This window comes from Lissotriton vulgaris, chromosome 1_1 (genome assembly GCF_964263255.1).
Source record: "Lissotriton vulgaris chromosome 1_1, aLisVul1.2, whole genome shotgun sequence".
Taxonomy (NCBI): Eukaryota; Metazoa; Chordata; class Amphibia; order Caudata; family Salamandridae; genus Lissotriton; species Lissotriton vulgaris.
The window spans coordinates 1,004,649,213-1,004,667,961 of NC_141685.1; the positions used below are offsets into that span (position 1 = coordinate 1,004,649,213).

The 18,749-nt window shown below is 44.6% G+C and overlaps 1 protein-coding gene across 1 annotated transcript in view; it reads left to right on the forward strand.

Annotated features, from left to right (window-relative positions):
• The window catches only part of ADGRL1 (adhesion G protein-coupled receptor L1), a 607,344-nt gene that overhangs the window by 481,624 nt on the left and 106,971 nt on the right, over positions 1 to 18,749 (forward strand). The window contains exons 6-10 of the mRNA XM_086961122.1: positions 3,795 to 4,109; positions 6,513 to 6,616; positions 10,380 to 10,565; positions 14,031 to 14,069; positions 17,418 to 17,601. Of these exons, the coding sequence (XP_086817248.1) occupies positions 3,795 to 4,109; positions 6,513 to 6,616; positions 10,380 to 10,565; positions 14,031 to 14,069; positions 17,418 to 17,601 (828 nt within the window). The remainder of the gene's footprint in view (positions 1 to 3,794; positions 4,110 to 6,512; positions 6,617 to 10,379; positions 10,566 to 14,030; positions 14,070 to 17,417; positions 17,602 to 18,749) is intronic.

The following is an 18,749-nucleotide window of genomic DNA, read 5'->3' on the forward strand; positions in this document are numbered from 1 at the left end:
GATAGGGTAGACTAACCTCCCTCCCCTTCTACAGAAGCAATGTGATTATATACATCAGAAGATCTCCGGGTGTTTGCAGCTGACCCCGTTCCTTAGCATGCACAGGTGGAAGTTCTACATCTCAGGTGTAGGTGCGATCTTCTATCTAAAAATCTCTCTCCAAGTGTGTTTTGCATGTCTGTGCATACCTATATGACAAAATGTATGTGTTACCAAACAACAGCTGCAGTTGTGTGTTTTGCCTAGGTAGTATAGCCTGACCAAAATAGAATAAAAAAATGGGCATTGTTGTTTGACCTGGTCTATGGTGTTCAGACTAAATCCCAGTAAAGACCAGAACACACAAACAATGGGAGGTTCTGTGTCAAAGTACAACCTGGCACAAAACAAAATACAGTTGTATTGTAACATGCTCAAAGCAGAGTGCAGCCTGCAACATGCTCCAGCTAATATAGGGAAAACGACAATGGGCCTGCAAGGAACACCAAACACTATTAACCCCTTCGATGCGGGTGACGGAACCATTCCGTCATCAGTCACGGTTGAGCTGTGCTGATGACGGAATGGTTCCGTCACGACCACACCCAGTTAAGGAATGTTCGGCACAGTGGTGAAATTCCTGCCGCACGGATGTGGTTAACCTGGTGATATAATCAAAAACTATGGGGCATATTTACAAGAAACTGGTGGAACGTGGTGTTATGCCAAAGTTGGTAATGCTACGCTCCGACACTTTCAAAACGCAGCAATGCGCCATATTCATAAGAATGTGACGCACCCCTGCGTTACCCCTAGCGCTGCCACTAAAAAAGCTTCCTAGCACCAGCACAGGCACCTAAGTGCCATTTTGCTAGGGTTCCTGCATTGCAGGGGCACTTGGTTATGTGCAGGAAGGCACACCTTCCTGCACATAAACAATCTTAACAGGTGATTTGCTCTATCCATGTGAGGTGCTGAATGCAGCACACATGGAAAGAGCACAATGAGAGGGGAAATAAAACATTTCTCCTTGTATCGCCTGCTTAAAACCATGTATTACCTGGCGTTTTTTTTGGCACTGCCCAATACCTTGTAAATATGGGGCAGCATCAAAATGCAATGGGTGTTGCAACGGAATGCCCACTTCAACACCCATTGCATGCCCCTTTCATGTTAAGTGCTGCATGAAAAGGGACATTATTTACAAGGCAGCATTAAGTGGCATAACTCCACCTTGTAAATAAGGTGAAGGAGTTAATACCACCAGAACATCAGACGAAGTGGCCCTCTGGTGACGTTAACGTCTTGTAAATATGCCTATGTTTAGGTGACTGCAGTGACTTGTCAAAACCATCTGTATAGTTCTGTTGAAGCACCTTCCTACATATAAATATCTGTTTTCTTTCAGAGCCTTGATGCAGCAGTGTTTGCTTTGTTCTAACTGTATAACTTTCCTGGTTAACCAAGTGATTTGGAAGTCAGAGCAGTAAATTAACCCTTGATGGACATCAATAGCAGGTCCGCAGAATTGTGTGTGTGTGTGTGATGTGTGTCAGAGGGAACGTGATGCTGATCCGTGTTCCTGCTAGCACGTAAAAATAGCTTTCAGAAACATCTCTTGTAAAAACAGACTAAAAAAACGTAGGGTCAAATTACGACTTTGGAGGTGTGGGAGCAGGCTGCCATGTCACTGCCCCATACCAACAAAGTCGACCACCGCCAGCCCACCAGATTCAACATTTCTTCATGGTCTGGTGGGTGGTGTTTTGGCGGTCCCGAGGCGGTGCAGTTCTAAGGTCCATATTTGAGCCATAGAACTTCAGTGCAGAGGGAGCGCCAAAAGCCAGTTCCTGCACGCCATGGACTGTTCAGTCTATGCCGTGCAGGAACAGGGCTGCATATACCCCCCTGCATAGACACATATGCACAGGGGCACCAATGAACCTTGTAGGGCCCTCTTACTCTCCTGGCTGCCCCACTTTTTATGGACAAGAAAAGTGAGAAGGTCTGGAAAGTCATAATATGCTTGACAGTGCCACAGCAGCACCGCTAGCATATTGCTGCACCAGACCACAGCGTCACCGCCGAGCGTTTGTGGATCCCTGCAATTTGCAGTAGTCTCATGGCGGTCTGACCACCAAAGTTGTAATACGGCGACAGACTACCAGTACGGCGGTAGTTGCACTGCCACCACTGTGACACCATGAGTTTGGCGGTCCACAGATATAATCAGGCCCTTAAACAGCCAAAATCTTGAATGTACACAAATATCTCCCTTTAAAATGTTTCAACTCACATCCAATGCTCCTCTCAACCACTACTCCCCAAATATGCTGATCTAGCATTAACAATTAATTTAAAGCTGTAATAAGTGGGAAGCGAGCTTGGGTGTATTTAAGAATTGAAACTGGTATTTTTTTTAATAAGGTAACCTATGTGAAGTCTAGATTTTTGCCTTTATTTTTGTGTCTGCACCTGATTTACAAAGAAGGTCAGAAAATTATGTTTAGAGACCTATGCCTTTCTGAGACTTTCTGGAACTCATAAACGTTCACAGAGGTCCTGGAAGTCTGCACCACACTAAATCAGTGGGTTATCCATTCCTCTTTCCACCTGGAAAGGTATCTATGCCAGACTCTAGTAAAAAAAACACTGTTCCCAGGGTGTAAACAGGTAAAGAAAGTAGTTTGTAAATGTCCACAAACCTCCATGTTTGCAAACATTCCCAAACTGCAGAGGCTAACCACACCTTGAAATACCCATTTCCAGGGCACGAGTCCTAAAAAGAGAAGTGGGGGGACGCTGTCACCGGAAGTGACATCACAACATGAAGTGACGCCACAAAAGGTGCGCTCCGATTCAGTCCCTGAGAGGCCAAAGAGTGAAGTCCAGCTGGTTGGCAGGGGGACGGCGTCCACCCGGTAAAATAAGTGGGGGGACGCCATCCACCGGCGTGGTACCCCGACTCGAGCCCTGCCCATTTCCGTGTCCAATAAGTGGTATTTACGGGCATGAAAGCTCCGACCTAATGGCAGGGGTCTCTATACACATAAAAGGATTTACACCTTCCAGGAACTTGTTTGTGACTTCCGGGCGGGAATAAAACAGCTACATTTGGCTATAAACATATATTTATGATCTAATTTAACATTCTGAAAAGGGCCTTAAGTTTTTACAAAAGATATGTTTGCGATCTATGTGTACACAGGGCAGCACGCACTCCATATTCTTTTCGATTCGAGATGAGATCCTATGATGTCATGGACGCCTCTGCGTTTGGTTTAATCCAGCCTTTCCGGTGTACACTCTGAGTATGGATGGATTAAGGGGCTACCCGAATCCAGATAAAATAAAGCTCTATGTCTGGCTGTACGGGTATTTTTCATCTACACTTTGTCCACATCACTGGGTCACTACTGTTTTTAAACCATGGGTAAGATCCTCCTGGTGGAGGCTGCATACCTAAAACGAACCCTATGATTATGCACACACGTGTCACATAGCGGAGAACCAAGATATACCCTACCCAGACTACCCAACACGTGCACGAGGGTTTTTTTACCGGAGAAACACTACCTAAGTCTTGCATACCCTGGTTTATGCAGGACAAGTGATCCTTCCCCATTGATTAACTGGATGGATTAAGGGCCTGGTGTTTGCAGTCCCCATTGGCACTGCCCATGTCACCAGTGTATCATCACAAGATGCTCAGTAGGTCCACCAGTATGTGTACCACACAATACACATTGGCTAAGATTCCTGTAATTTTTTCAGACCCACAAGGCTCATTTTTTTTCCATCTTTGCTTTTTTCAGGTCCAGTCACTTCCACTCCAATCAGCACAACGACAACTGTGAAACCTACAACTGTTACCACTACGTCTTCACCGTCTGCCACCACCACTGTCCGTCGGACGCCACTTACTACCCACCCCATTGGTGCCATTAACCAGATGGGACCTGATCTCCACCCAATCACTGCCTCCGTCCCCAGCACCCGCAAGCCACCATCCTCCAATCAGCACATCTTTCCAGAGGTCTTCTGTGAAGCCAAGGAGGTTCGCAGGGTGCAGTGGCCGGCCACTCAGCAGGGCATGTTGGTGGAACGTCCATGCCCCAAGGGCACAAGAGGTAAAGTGCAGGGTTTGTAGATGTTTCTGAGACTTTATCTGTGTTTGATACCACCAACAGAGGAACCGATCCACACAGATAACTGAATGGGCACTTCGTTGGGTAAAGAGTGATAGTGTTTTGGCAATGCATAGGCCTGGGTTGGGTGGAGAGGTGTAATTGTCACTATTGGATATTACAGCGGTGGTGTGAAAATATGTCGGTGTCGAATTGTGCTACCGCTGGATTAGCCATTTGTTGTGCAGAAGCATTACGTGATTTTGGGTCAGGGTTGGTTTTTAGTCCGCAATTCTAAGTGGAGTGGGATAGAACAGTTGAGCAGGCGTGCAGCATGAGGTCAGTGTTAGCAGGTGATTTTTTGTGCAGTGGGGATATATGGTCTAGAGTTGAATGGGTCACTGTTTGTAGAGAAAGAATATTTATGGTGCAGGGTAGGTTTCTGCTGGTCGCTCAAATGAAGTAGCTGACGGACAGCATGGCACTGTGTTTGTCAGGGAGTTGCAATATGTTTTTAGCAAGTCTATGCAGTGGTTGAGAATGGTTGGCAACATGGCCGGACAGTAATTGGCAGAAGTGTCAGGTTATAAGGGATAGCATGGTTTAGTTGTTTTCCATGGACTAGATGGGTGGTAAGGTTTCAGGCTGTGTTAGTGGTTGGGAGATGGGCATCGATAGAAAAGGTCAGTTGGTGGCTTTAGAACAAAGTGTATGTGGAACACGGAAGTGGAATGATTGGGAAACTGAGCAGCCAAAAATGTGTGGAAATCTGCCTGATTCAGCATTATACAGAGGATTGGTGGGGATTTGTGGGTCAGTCAAGGGCGTGCATGACATGGTCGGTCAGTGGCTTGCTGGAGGTATTGTGTGATTCATGGGTAAAATTGATCATGGAGTCGAAAGGTGAAGAGTGGTTGTACAGCTGGTTGGATTACAGGTTGGTTTAGGGAAGCTGTAGCGTTGGGCGGTGCAGGTTTGAGATTGAAAGAGTGGAAGGGAGGGCCTGACTTGGGACAGACAGGACAGGTCAGGTCATTGATTGGAAGGCATGAAGCGTGGTTATTGGACAGGAGTGTTCAGTGCTGGCAGGGAGACTGAACAACTTCCAAAAGACAGATGGCACATGGCAGGGCTAGGCGAGTGAATGGTTGGCAGATGGATAACTGTTGGGCAAAGGTGTGAGGTTGGAGAGGGGTGCAGTTGTTGGGCACAGGATGAGTTATTTGGCCATGAGTTTAGAAATGTCGAGGCACATTATTATTGAATAAAGGTTCACGATATTGAAAGCTAGGTGTGGTTTCAGATTCACAAAGGGTACTGTAAATCTTCACACATAAAGTACTCCTGTGCACACATATATCATTGTTTCTGTATTCCCTGTTGTAGAGTGGTGTTCCATGTATAGTACTGTCCATCCCTGCCTAACGGGCAGTCCCGTCATTGGTGCCTGGTATCCCATATACAGTACTATCCATCACTCGCATCGGCCTTCTATGGGGGTATCCACTGTATATACCCACCTCACAGACAGTCCCGGCCTTGTAGTGTCGTATCCCATGTATAATACTGTCCCTCCCCCGCCTCTCAGAATCCAGGCTGGTAGTACTGTGAGCTGCCCATATACACAGGGACACAATGTCTCTTGTTGCCCCTTTCACTGGATTGAGGACTTATCCTCTTGAAGAAGGACAATATGTTTCATGATGTCTGCAGTCTGAGATCATATGCTAACTGTTCTCTTCCTTTGCCTCTCTCTTCTCCTTGATGTCTCTCTTTCCATATTTTATCACTTGCCCCCTTCTTTTCCCCCCTCCGGTACTCCGCCCCCCCTGCCTCCTTGTTATCTGCTGCTCCTTGGTTCTGTTTCTTCGCTTTTGTCCCTCCCTCCCCCTTCACCCTCTCCCCTTTCCCTTTTCCTCGCATTCTTACCTCTCCCTCCCATTCTCTGCTTTGCTGTTCCACTGGATTTTTACATGTATTCTCCTCTCTCCCACCCCATTACTTTTCTACTTTTTGTTCCCTTTCCTCTTTCCTCAATTTCTCATCCACCTCGCCCCGTGTCTCTGGTGTGCTTTCATACTTTATATTCTCCCCACGGCTTCCTCTTACTCTGCTCTTTCTTCTCCGATTGCCTTTCTCGCCTCCTGTCTATTTTTTTGCTCTTCGGCATTTTTCCTATCCTATAATTTTCTTCTTTTCTCAATCGTTCTTGAATCTCTGCCTGTCCTCAATGCGTTTCCCTTAACCCCCGCTCCCTCTCTATGCCACTCCTCTCTCTCTTTGCATCCCTCTCCCCCCACACCTCTCTCCCACTCGTTCTCTCTCTGCCTCTCTCCCACCTCTCGCTTTCCCTTCCTCTCGCGCTCCTCTGCCCTTCTCCCCCCTCTCTTAATTCTGTCTCTTCAGGAATCGCCTCGTTCCAGTGCTTGCAAACCCTGGGTGCTTGGAACCCCAGGGGCCCGGACTTGAGTAACTGCACCTCCCCTTGGGTCAACCAAGTGGCTCAGAAGGTAGGTGGCCTGCGAGCTCATGTGGGAACTGCCTCTTACCTTGCGGAAATTCCGGGGGACCACTTAAGAATGCTTTTCTAGCTGTGATAAGAAACACATTTTTGTTTATTCAAGGCAAGGCTTAAATTATGTTGAATGTAACAATAAAAGGGCAACGAGCAACAATTCATTTGTTCCTTTTGTGCCATTTAAAGGATGAATTAACAATAGCACAAAAGCTATAAAAATCGTCACAGTGGTAGAGAGAAGCTGAATTACAATACAGAAAACTTGCAAATAAAAGACAAATTTTAGAATCAAATATTATGCCTATATAGTTAAAGTACATTAGTCCCGCCAATGGTTCATTCACAGTTTATTAGTGCAGTTCAAAAACAGCACGTGATATGTCCTCTTTTTAGGTCTGGTTTGACCTGTTGTTAACAATTCTTTAAAGTATTCCTAGAGTGCCCTTGGCTCTGCCCCACAGGGATGTGCCTTCTTACCCAATGCTCTTGGCTTTTGGGGTATCATTCCACCTCCTGTGCAGTGCTTGCACTGGAATGCACAATGGACTATTTTACATCTCACAAGTACACTGACTCATCATACACTAAATTGTTTTTTGTACACAGAAAGAGATTGGGGGTCTTTATTTTCTGCAGGCGGCTTTCAACCATATTGTACTCAGGACTCAAATTGTAATCCAGACCTATTACTTTAGCAGTGCTTGCCCTCCTGAGAAGCCTCCCTCTGAAATACCAACCTTGCTTCTCTGTCAAGAAAACTGGGGCTGCACCCTTGTCCCTCTTAACACCGCAATACTAGGGACAATGTTTGACGGGTCACTTGTGTAAGCAGAACTCTCACTAACTGTGAAAATTAGTGAGAGTTCCACACACTTAATCTAAACTTTAATTATTGTATTGATTCCTCTTAAAGTATTGTTAACCCTTTCCGTGCTGATGACGGAACCGCTCCGTCATCAGCTGCGGGTGCGCTGTGCTGATGACGGAGCGGTTCCGTCATGGCCCGCCCGCCGCTCATGCGCGGTGCGAATTCCGCGCCTGCGCTGAACGTTCTATTGAGCGGGCGGGGCCATGACGGAACCGCTCCGTCATCAGCACAGCCCAACCGCGGCTGATGACGGAGCGGTTCCGGAATCAGCATGCGGCCGCCCCGCCCCGTTAGCGCTGCGGCGGAATAGCCGCCGCAGCGATGTGGTTAATGGGGCATTGCAGAGAACAGGAAACATATTGTCAAAAACAACTAAAACAATTCAACATTAAACAATAATCTTAATATGTACAGAAGAGTTAGGGCCTGAGCTAGAATTTGGCAGGCGGGTTATGGATATCCTGTTTGCCTTATTACAAATGCCATAGAATATAATGCACTCGTAATAAGGCCGAAGGGATATCTGTCACAATTAAGATGGAATAGCTCATCCATCAAACTCTGATACAGGTCCTTAGTTATAAAAAATTTCTTTCGAACACTTAAAAACTAACAACAATTGGCAAAAAGTAAATTCTAAAAAAGAGCGACCAAATTTTTAAGAACAATAGTATGCTGTGTAGCTGAGCTCAGCTGTCAGTCAAGATTGAAGTATTGACTATGTTCCACATTTGTCTCCACTTTACATGCCTGAAGCACGTTACATTATACCCCAGTGCTTCGAAAAAGCATCAGCTCGGAATCCCAGAGGGCCGCTGCTCAATCTATGCGGTAACCACGTTTAGGGTATTTACGGGCCTAGACATTTTATAAGGATTTGAAATGTCAATAAGACATTATTGAAGGCAGGCCAGCAGGCCCAGAGCCAATGCATAAAATCTAAAAGCAACTGGAAAAGTAGCTTTTCCTTTTCTAGGCACTTTTTTAAAACACAAGGAATTAAGGTGCTTATTCACAAGCCCCTTGCGCCGCCTTGACGTCACTTTTTCCGATGTTAAAAGTGACCCAATGGTGGCACAAGTATGCGGTTAGAGTTTTAGAATTTCTTTGTAAATGCAAATTTGAGAATTACTCTCACTTCATCAGTAACAGGTGAATTATGACAAAACAGCCTATTCAGTAGCCCTGATGACCACCCTCTGCCCACCTTTAAATTGAGCTCCAGAAATAAGCACCAGCTTGTGATATTACACAATCGGTTATGATGTGATCAGTAGTTTTTTTTGTACTTCAAAAAGTCATTCATGGTGGAGGAGACCAGTTAGGACCGTATAGCTACCCAACTTTGTAATTTCTAAATTTGTTCGGCTTAAAATGCATGAACTTTGCGGTTAAATTAGATAAGAAAAACAGTTGCCCCGAGATTGGAGGGGAGTGGATCCTAGTAGTAGTCCACGGCTGTGTCCATAGTAGTACTGTCTTGCGTCAGCGAGAAAGATGCATTTACTGTACCTGCTTGAGAAATGTGTGGTGCCTGTTGATCATATTTGTACCATTTGAGAAATTGATGTGTCTTGCTAATCATGGAAAAGTTTCAAAAAAAGAGTACAAAAAAAATAGATAAGAAAAAGGCATTTTTAGGTCAGCTCACACCGACAGGGAAGCATTTGCTGTAAAAAGGTGAAGTGTCGTTCTTCGCACCCTACAACCCTTGCCACATAAACTGGCATAGGCGCACCGATATTTTAAGATGCCTTACAGGGCGACGTTTCTCTAAAGGAATCTGTGCCAATAACACTTACAAGGTTTTAGAGGAGAAAGGCTACAAAAGAGATCCACCTGCTCCTTGGTACATTGTTTGCAACATTTTAGAATTTAAAAAGTCAGTGACATGCAAAGAAAATAATTGACTGTAGAATTACATTTCATGTGTGCTGTGCAAAAATAAAATGATGCCTTTACAAGGTAACAAGATCTTTATAAAAACACATCCGTTTATGTAGGGATAAGCATAGAAACAATATACCAGTGGTATATAAGTGAAATAATATCTACAATTAAAAATAATAATTTATTGAAAGTGTGAGTGTGCTAATCACCCTGACTTCTACTCAGTGACCCCAGAAATCGAGAGTATAATGGTTATCTACAGAATAATAAAGTGCACTACTTAACTGATGTTTGTATTTTGAATCCCTTTATTTCTAAATGAAAGGATGTGTTTTAAGATGTGCGGAACTAAAATTCTAGCAGCGAATTTGTTCGAAGAGCACGGTTGTTTCCCTTCACAAAGTTACAAAGTTTCTGTTCCTTGGAGATGTTCCCCTGCGAACAAAGATTCTTGCACAGAAACGTTTTGTGGTAGAATTTTGCTACAAACGCTGCTTAGCAGTAGGGAGAAGGTACGGTGGTGTCGCGACGAGGGTGGGACGAGGGCGAGGAACGGGAGCAGAAGGGAGTAGAGGTGGAGAGCGATGGTCATGAGAAGAGACAAGGGTCTGACACAGTTCGAAAGAAACTAGGGCAGGGTGGAGAGAGTTCCTAGGGCACAAGAGACTGCCTACTCCACTGTGTCCTATCTTTTTCTACCATGGACCAACTTTGACAGATTTTTCCAGGAAGAAATTTCGCTCCATGTGCACTCTTAAGAAAGTTTTATGCTTAGATTTGAAACCTGGAAAAAGTTATTAGCATTCCAAAACGTTCTTGTTCAATGTAACGGGTAACTGCAGAGTTGTGAAAGGGGGGGGGGGGGGGTGACACCACAGTGAGTCAAACAGAATTGTTTCTTTCCAAAAATGCTTGGATTGCCAGTGCCAGCATCAGGCCTGATCGGTGTCACTCAAAGACACCAATCTTGACATTTTTCCTGTCTTTCCTGGCACAGATTAAAAGTGGGGAGAATGCTGCCAACATTGCCAGTGAGCTGGCACGCCACACCCGGGGGCCCATCTACGCTGGAGATGTCAGCTCCTCTGTGAAGTTGATGGAGCAACTCTTGGACATCCTGGATTCACAACTGCAGACACTTCGGCCAATAGAGAGGGAGTCCGCCGGCAAGAACTACAATAAGGTATCTGTGAAGTGGTCTCCCTGTTCCCTGACAGGGCCACCTCATGATGGCATGGTCTATTGAGTTTTCTGATGTTTGGCAGAGCCCTGGCGGTTGCTCTACATTCCGCACTACTGCCAGGGCTATGGCATACCGACTCTTGCAACTGGTTGAGCCATAGCATGCATGTTTCCATCATGGAGTCGGCCAATGTAATACTTGTTTCGATCACACTCTGACTTATTACTTGCTCATACCGTTGTTGTTTCTCTGTCAAGGAAAACTGAATGTGTTATGCATTATAAGGCGATAGACCAGACCTTAGCTTTCATGGGACTAAGTTCTGACGGCATGGGCACCCACTGCGGGGAATATGTAGATGCCTTGCTTGGAGGGTAAGCCCCCCCCCCCCCCCCCCCCCCCCAATAGGCAAAGAATTAGTAGGATATAGGCTGACTTCAAATTCAACTCTGTCGATGGGAGCATCTTGACCATTACATGTACACACATGCACTTTTTTATGGAAATTCTCCAAAGGCACACAAGTGTTTCTGTTCTACAGTAGAACATACACTTTCCTTTCTACTGGTGGCCATAACTTTAGTAAGTTCTTAGTTAGGACATTGGCGAGGACAGCAATTGATCTGGTATCAATTCTCTCCAAAAGTAATCACGGCATTGGTCCTACAATTCTTCAGTCTAGAGTTGACCCCCAAATGCTCTTAAATACCAAAGGCTGATATAATTGATGACAATTTCACAATCTAAGATGAACTCTTGAAGGTTCCCAGATGTGACATATCTTAATGCACCTCCTCAGTCTGACCTAAAACTATGAAAGATCCCAGATATGCAGACCAATTCTTCCCCAATTTTTCAGTCTGTTGTGAAACCTTAAAGGAAAAATAGAAGCTCTTCCCTTCTCCCTAATTGCCTCAGTTTGAAGTCCCCTAGACATTCATATCTTATTATTATCATTCTCGATATAACCATTTAATTTGAAAGGTTAATTGCTAAGCAGTGTATTTGTGTGTAAAGTAGTCAGTCTCAAGACTCCTAGACATGCAGATCGCCTCAACTTCCAATGGTGAAGTCTGGAACCCCATAGATGCCCTGTGTCTAGGTATATTTGCTGCCCCATTGTCATTGGATTACTTGTGTTCCCATCTGGTGGGGATCTGGCTTGACAGTTCGGGGTATTCCTTCTAAAGTGGAATAGAGGGCAAAATATAATGGACAGAAATGCCAGTGGCTCAGATTATTTCAAACCTTCCATCCATTATGTTTTAGTTTTTCTGAGTACAACACCCTAAGTGTGACTGGTACGCCCAGACATGAGGCCCATGGTCACTGTGCCTTAGGCATAAACCTGTATCTTACTGACAAGGTGTATTAGGCCAAACATGGACTTGTGTTGGTTGGTTTTCCTTTTGCAGCGGCCCTGGACTGGCAGTTTATGGTGGCCTGTTCTTATTTTAGAAGGACCAGGGCTGATTTGCTTGCGGCCTGTCTCTCTTTAGAGTGGCATAATGGCCAAAAAATGGGCTGACTGAAGCCCTGAGTAATTTCTAATGACTAACATGAATTCGCGCATTCAACCCATCACCTTTGTAGTTTTCCCAATTGTCATTGAATACATCCTACTCCTCCTCCATGACAATAACTTTGCTAAAATTAGATGAGGCAAGCAAGGTGAAACCACAGATTCCTTCCCAGTAGAACGAGGAGTCAGGCAAGGCTGTGTGCTAGCTCCAACACTATTTTCAATTTATATTAACGGAATTGTTGACCACCTAATGAAATCCCCAAGTGACGCCCCAATTATAGCAGGTCGCCACGTTCCAGTCTTAATGTTTGCGGACGACACGCTCCTACTCTCACGCACACCGAGCGGTCTCCAGAAAGTGGTTGATGCCTTTGGGGAATTTTGTGATAGTAGAGGACTTGAATTGAACACTACTAAAACTAAATTCATGTGCCTAAACTATCAGTCCTCTTTCAAAGGAGTAATTAAGTATAAAGGCATCCCTCTAGAGAAAGTGGACGCGTTTACCTATTTAGGCATCACCATGCAAGAAAACATGAAGTGGCAATCGCATATTGATAATACTCTATTAAAGTTTAACCAGCTCGCTGGTGCAGTAGCACTGAAACATCGTAAATCATTAACAAAGCCGGTTAAATCTGCACTAGAGATATACAATATGAAAGTATTAGGTGCCTGCTTGTATGGGTCTGAACTGTGGGGGTTCTCAAATTTGAGAGAATTGAGTTGTGCAGAGAATAGGTTTTTGCGAGGGCTTGTTATGGTCCCACAAAGCACACCCATGCTCACTCTGAAATTGGACCTCGGCAAGAAAAATATTGAGGATATAGCCAGACTACGGCCACTCCTATATTGGAGGCGCTTGATGGTGACCCCAGAGCTGGCCCATTATGCTAAAGCTTTGAAGGACGTCATTGAGTTTGACCGCTTCCATTGTATCAAATGGTTAAAAGAACTCAAGGGGCTTCTTGGATTGTTAAAATTGGATCATCTATGGGGAAATTATGATGTGGCTAGCTTTCCATCGAAAGCAAAATTGAAAGAACTGTACTGGGAAATGGCGTATTCAGTAATGTTTCGTAAAGGCTCCCAATCAGCACTGACATCTCGCTTCTGGGATATTAAAATGTATCCGTCGTGTGAAATATATTGGGATATAATAGAACGCCCTTACGATAGGAAATTGTATTTTCAATTCCGTATTGGAACCTTACCGGTAAATGCTTTTAAAAAGCATTGGTCTCCCATGTGGGATGATCATTGCTATTCTTGTAAGGACCAAATTGAACACATTTCCCACCTGCTGTTTTGTTGTCCACAATATGCATCCCCTAGACGTAAATGGCTGAAGCCAGTGTGCCAAATTATTGGCACACGTAGTCAATTAACAGCCTTGAGAATACTTGAAACGGATTGCTCCACACTTTTTGTAGTTGCCGTAGCTAAATTTCTTGCCTGGGCATGGTCAATACGCACACGCACTTTAAAGACTAATGTTAATGTATCATGAAATGGTGTTGTTTTAAATTTTCCTATTGCATTGCATGAACTGTCTCTTTTTATAGAAATGATCTGAATTTTAATCGTGTTGTATTTATTGTATAATATTCGACTGTCATAATGTTTAATATGTGTTTTAGAATTATTTTTAATTATAGTATTTATTGTATTAGGGATAGGAAGGATGCTTTTATGACAAATGTCGAATAAAGCTTTATAAATTGAAATTGAATACATCCTAGAACCTCTCAGAAAGAATGTTACAGCTGTTGTGAGGTTCACAGCAGGTCAGTCCCATGTCCAATCCAGGTAGAAAACCTCAGACCACCACAATCCAACATCATGTCTGTGTGAAACGTATCTGTCTCTTGGGTTATAGAGAATATGAGAAAGAATGTCTTAAACTTGTCTCTTTTTCTTTTTAACAACTGGAATCTCAGATGCACAAAAGAGAGAAGACTTGCAAAGACTACATCAAGGTGAGTTTGTGGACATGACATGGCTTGCTTGATGGTGCATCATGGAATAGATTAATTCTGGTGAAGGCAGGGAAAGAAGATGCAAGATACAGGGCTTCACTCATCAGATATGTCTCTGGAATAACCAATGGGAGGGTTGAAATGAGATGGATGAAATACCAAGAGAACTCAGCTGAAGACAGTGGGTACACTTCAGAGGTGACGTAAGAATTGGAATGTATTGTCTGAGCCGAGTTCTGGTACCTTAATCACAGGAACAGCTTCAGATCGAGCTTGAAATGCACTGGAAGTGCAGTGAGCAGATCCACGTACCATAATCAGAGGAGGTGCTGAAGATGAGGCTTCTGGTACATTTGCATTGCCACATGCGGTTTTCATTCTATAATCAAAGGAAATGCTGTAGGTCAGGTCTGAGATGTGTTGACCATGTGCTGAGGTCGTAATCTCATTGGACTGTGTAGATCATGACTGAGGAGCATTAGGAAGGCTCGCTGTTGGTCCCGGTTGTGTAGGTGAGGCTTGAGGTGCCATGGCCAGGCGAGGTCTGGGTCTGGTAATGTAATTGCAGGGCAAGATTGAGGCTTGCTTTACAACACTGTGAGGTTAAAAGCAACCCACCTTCTTCCAATCAACATTTCGGCTAGTGTTAAGGGTTTGTGTTTCGCAAAATGTTCACGGGGTTTCGTTGCCAAGTTGTGCCTTGTGACATGAGGCACAATACCAGCGCTTAAGGTGTAAAGCAATCCAGAAACACACTGTTGGCACAAACCAGCATTGACAATAACATCTGAATCAGCCTTCTGAAAGGTTTCATTAATAGCTTGCTATGTTCCTGACAATACTTTCAGAATAATTCAAATCCTAAGTAGTATTGCTGGGCTGAGGTCAGTAACATCCCACGCCCAGTTCAGAACACTTCTCAAGACCTTGCTGTTCTCTCAGGCATATGAGTAAAGGTTCTGTTATTGTGTAACTGTCGCCCCTCCCGCTTTCAGTGCCATGAAACCGCTTGGTGTAAGTGCGCTTAACAAGTATTTTTAACATAACATTGCTCCATAACTCACCACCCATGATTGCAAACAGTTGTGTGATGGTGGGGTACTGTATACCACAAAGGCTGGCATGTGTTATTGGTTAACAAGGGTGGAGAGACGGTCTGCAGGCTGCTTGATAGATTCTGGACCTGGACAGTAGAGTTGGTGTGGGGCAGTGGTGAAATCGGGGTGGGTGAAGTTTTTCCTAATCAAAATTCACAACGCTTTTTTTTAAAAACCTTTGCAGCTAATGGGAGCAACATTTTAATAGAAAAGTTGTGGAAAGAACTAACCCTGCAAAATCGGCTCTGTGATTAAAACTCCCAGCAAAACCCCACTTTTTGCATCAAATTATTTTATAAAAATGTTTTGCAGATTTATCTACGTCGTAAAGCTTTGCTGGCAAAATTCAAACGTCACGCTCCCCTCGTGTAAAGTTACTTTCTTTTCCAACATTTTGTGACTTTCCAGTCTAATCAGATGCCCAATACAAGTCCCACGACGTAGCCATTCCTTGGCCAGTGCATGACTCTTTTGGGGGTCTCTCAAGTCTTCTCCGTTCTTCCTCAGTGATCGATTGGAGATTCACCTTCACAAGGCAGTAGGGCTTCTTCACGTCTTATGCCTTAGATCTGCTCATGCAACTGCATCCTTAGTGTTATCCCAACTAGAGGTGAATGAAGTTATGTAGGACGTGATTTAAAGTCAGGGTTGGGAAGGACATTGTCTGCCACCCTGATGGACAGAAGACCACCATATTTAGAAATCACTGCCATATTTAGAGATCACCATAGGTTCAGAGGTGATACTTGTACCTAAGAGGAACCACCACAGCAGTTTCTCAGAGGGTACCAAATTGATGGCCATCGACTAAACATTTTGTTTATCAAAAACAAACTCCTACATTGGGACTTTGTTCTTGAAAAACAAATAACTAATGTGCTCCACACCCATAGTTGTATCCTTAGGTGTGGGGGCTATTATTTTTATTTTTCTGTTGGTCACTGCCATGCGTTCCTTGGCGGTGCCATCCATTAGAGTAAGCTTTGCATCAACAGAGTCTACACGCGCTCCGTTGATGGAAAGCTGACAGTCTGTCCAACTCTAAATAAGTTGGGTGGACTGAAGGTTTGGTGGATGGAGTACTCTGTTTGCCTAAGTCTTAATCAGTCCCTAATTCGATGACATTTTTTTGATTTTTTTTTAAATATGTGACGTTTATGAACTTAATGAAGCTTAAAACAAACAAAAAGGAGGGGCCTTCAGCAACCCATCGCCACAGCAGGGATCCGTTCCTCAGTTCCAGTCTGGCAGTGGGTCATTCTTGAAAAGTGAAACTGGTACAGGCCACGATCATTCTCACAGCAAGCCAAATTACCACTGTCAATTCTGCACACCGGGCTCCTTCTCCCTGCCTGGCCCTCATCCTATTCTCTGCCTGCCTCCCCTGCCTGCGCCTACACTCACTCCCAGGGAAAAATCCTGATACTGCCCTGATCTCATTCCCAGGCCTCCTGTCCAGAATAACCAATACACAGGGTCTCGGAGAACAGGAAATACTGATATTGACAATTTTCAGTAGCAGGATGACCCATACACAGCACATCCTGGAGCAGCAATTCATCATTATGACTTTTTCTTGTTCCCTTCCCTCATGCATGGACGAGTCAAGTGAGGTTGGAATATTTAATATTTTCATAAATCTAAGCAGTTCCAGGCTTCTCAAGTCTATGTATTTAAAGTCAATATTTCACCTGCCCCTAGTCAAAGTCATAGTGATGTGACGCAACTGGTATTTAGACAGAATGTCAGAAACAGAAATCTCGTGGACCAAAATATTGTGTCAAGAATAGCGAGGACACAAATATTGTGAAGGTAAGTTTCCATAGGTAAGCAAAGTTTCACTATAAATAACTCCACATATATGTACCTTGCCGACATATATATCGTCCAGGTACGTAGATCCGAAGTTAAGAATAGTTAATCCATACTTTCCTATTTGCACTTACTTTCTCAATATTTTGGTCCTCAATGTTTTTGGCATAATATTGTGTCTACACAATATTTCTGTTTCCGATATTCTGCCAGTGACCCACGCAACTTCTGCTTTGAAGACAACTTTACAATTACAATAACTAAAGTAAAAAAAATGAGTGATTGGAACACCTTGGAAGAGTTGTGCAGAAAGCCTAGTCCATTTAATTACAGTAGATGTTGCCGATACGCCCTGGGTTTAGGTTCATAGGCAGATCTGGGAGGATAAAGAGACAAGTGGCAGGGAAACCTGGACTGATGTTCTTGTGCTCCCCGGCAGGCGGTGGTGGAGACCGTGGACAACTTACTGCGGCCTGAGGCCCTTGAGTCATGGAAAGACATGAATGCGACGGAACAGGTGCACACCGCCACTATGCTGCTGGACATTGTGGAAGAGGGCGCCTTCCTGCTGGCCGACAACGTGAAGGAGCCAGCACGGTTCATCACCGCCAAGACCAATGTGGGTGAGTACCGCCGATAACAGGGATCTGACCCCAGACACGGGAGGGCTATGGCCCGGCCACTACAAAGGATGAGTTAGATCTGCAGAATGGGAATTTAGAGGGTCAGGGAACTTGAGTAGGGGGCTAATGGACAGATCGTGCCCAAGTGGGAAGGAAGGAGGGCAGTAGAGAGAATCCCATGCTGTCCCTGACTGAGGAGCAGATCTGAGACACTGAAGAGGAACAAAAAGTCCTATCTACAGCAGGGAAGCTATAGCGGGGGGAGAGCTGACAGGAGAGAAGGAATCTCTACCTCTCCCCCTCCATTCTCTTACTCTCTATTCTCTCCCTCAAATCTTTTACTCTTTCGCCTCCCTGTTCGGTTGTGTTTTCTTCTTTGTCAATCTCTTAATGAGGTGAAGGATTAGAAGGAGGGCTCAAGAACCTCAGAGGGGGCAGAGGGTGAAGTCCGGAGGTTGGAAGGACACTTGAGAGGGTGTGGGGCAGGCAAGTGAGATGGCTCAGGGGCACCTGAGTGGTAACGGGGTTGACGACTGCACCCATGTTCTGCAGGAAGTGGTGGTGATGTTGAGGCCACGTACAGCTGGACCGCAATCCCATAGGCCCTTCACACCAAGGATCCCATGTTACTAACAATAGTGATGCTTTCTCCTCTCTGACCTACCTCCACTGCTCCCTCATCTGTGTAGCATCTCTTATTCATCCTCTTCTCTGCCTAATCTTTTCTCTCCCTATCTCTTCCCAGTATCTTCCTCCTCTCTGCCAAGTCCCTTCCTCCTCTCTAGTCTGTCTCTTCCTCAGCTCTGTTCATTCTCCTCATCTCCCTTCTTTCAGCCAGGAGTCTCCCTCTTTTCTCTTATTACTACTCATCCAAGCTCTTACTCTCCTCCCTCCATTATTTTACTCTCTTGTCTCTCACTCCAAACACTTATTCTCTATCTTTTCTATGAAGGTGTGTTGTCTTCTTGGTTAATCTCTTAGTCCCCTCACTTCATTCTCTTGCTCTCTATTCTCTCACTCCTCTCAATTCTCTCTCACTCCTCTCTGTCCAGTTCTGTTGTCTTCTTTCTGTCTCTCCTTCTCTGTTGAATCAAGCAATCATCACTGTCTCGCCTCTTACTCTCCCTCTATCCAAACTATCATTCCTC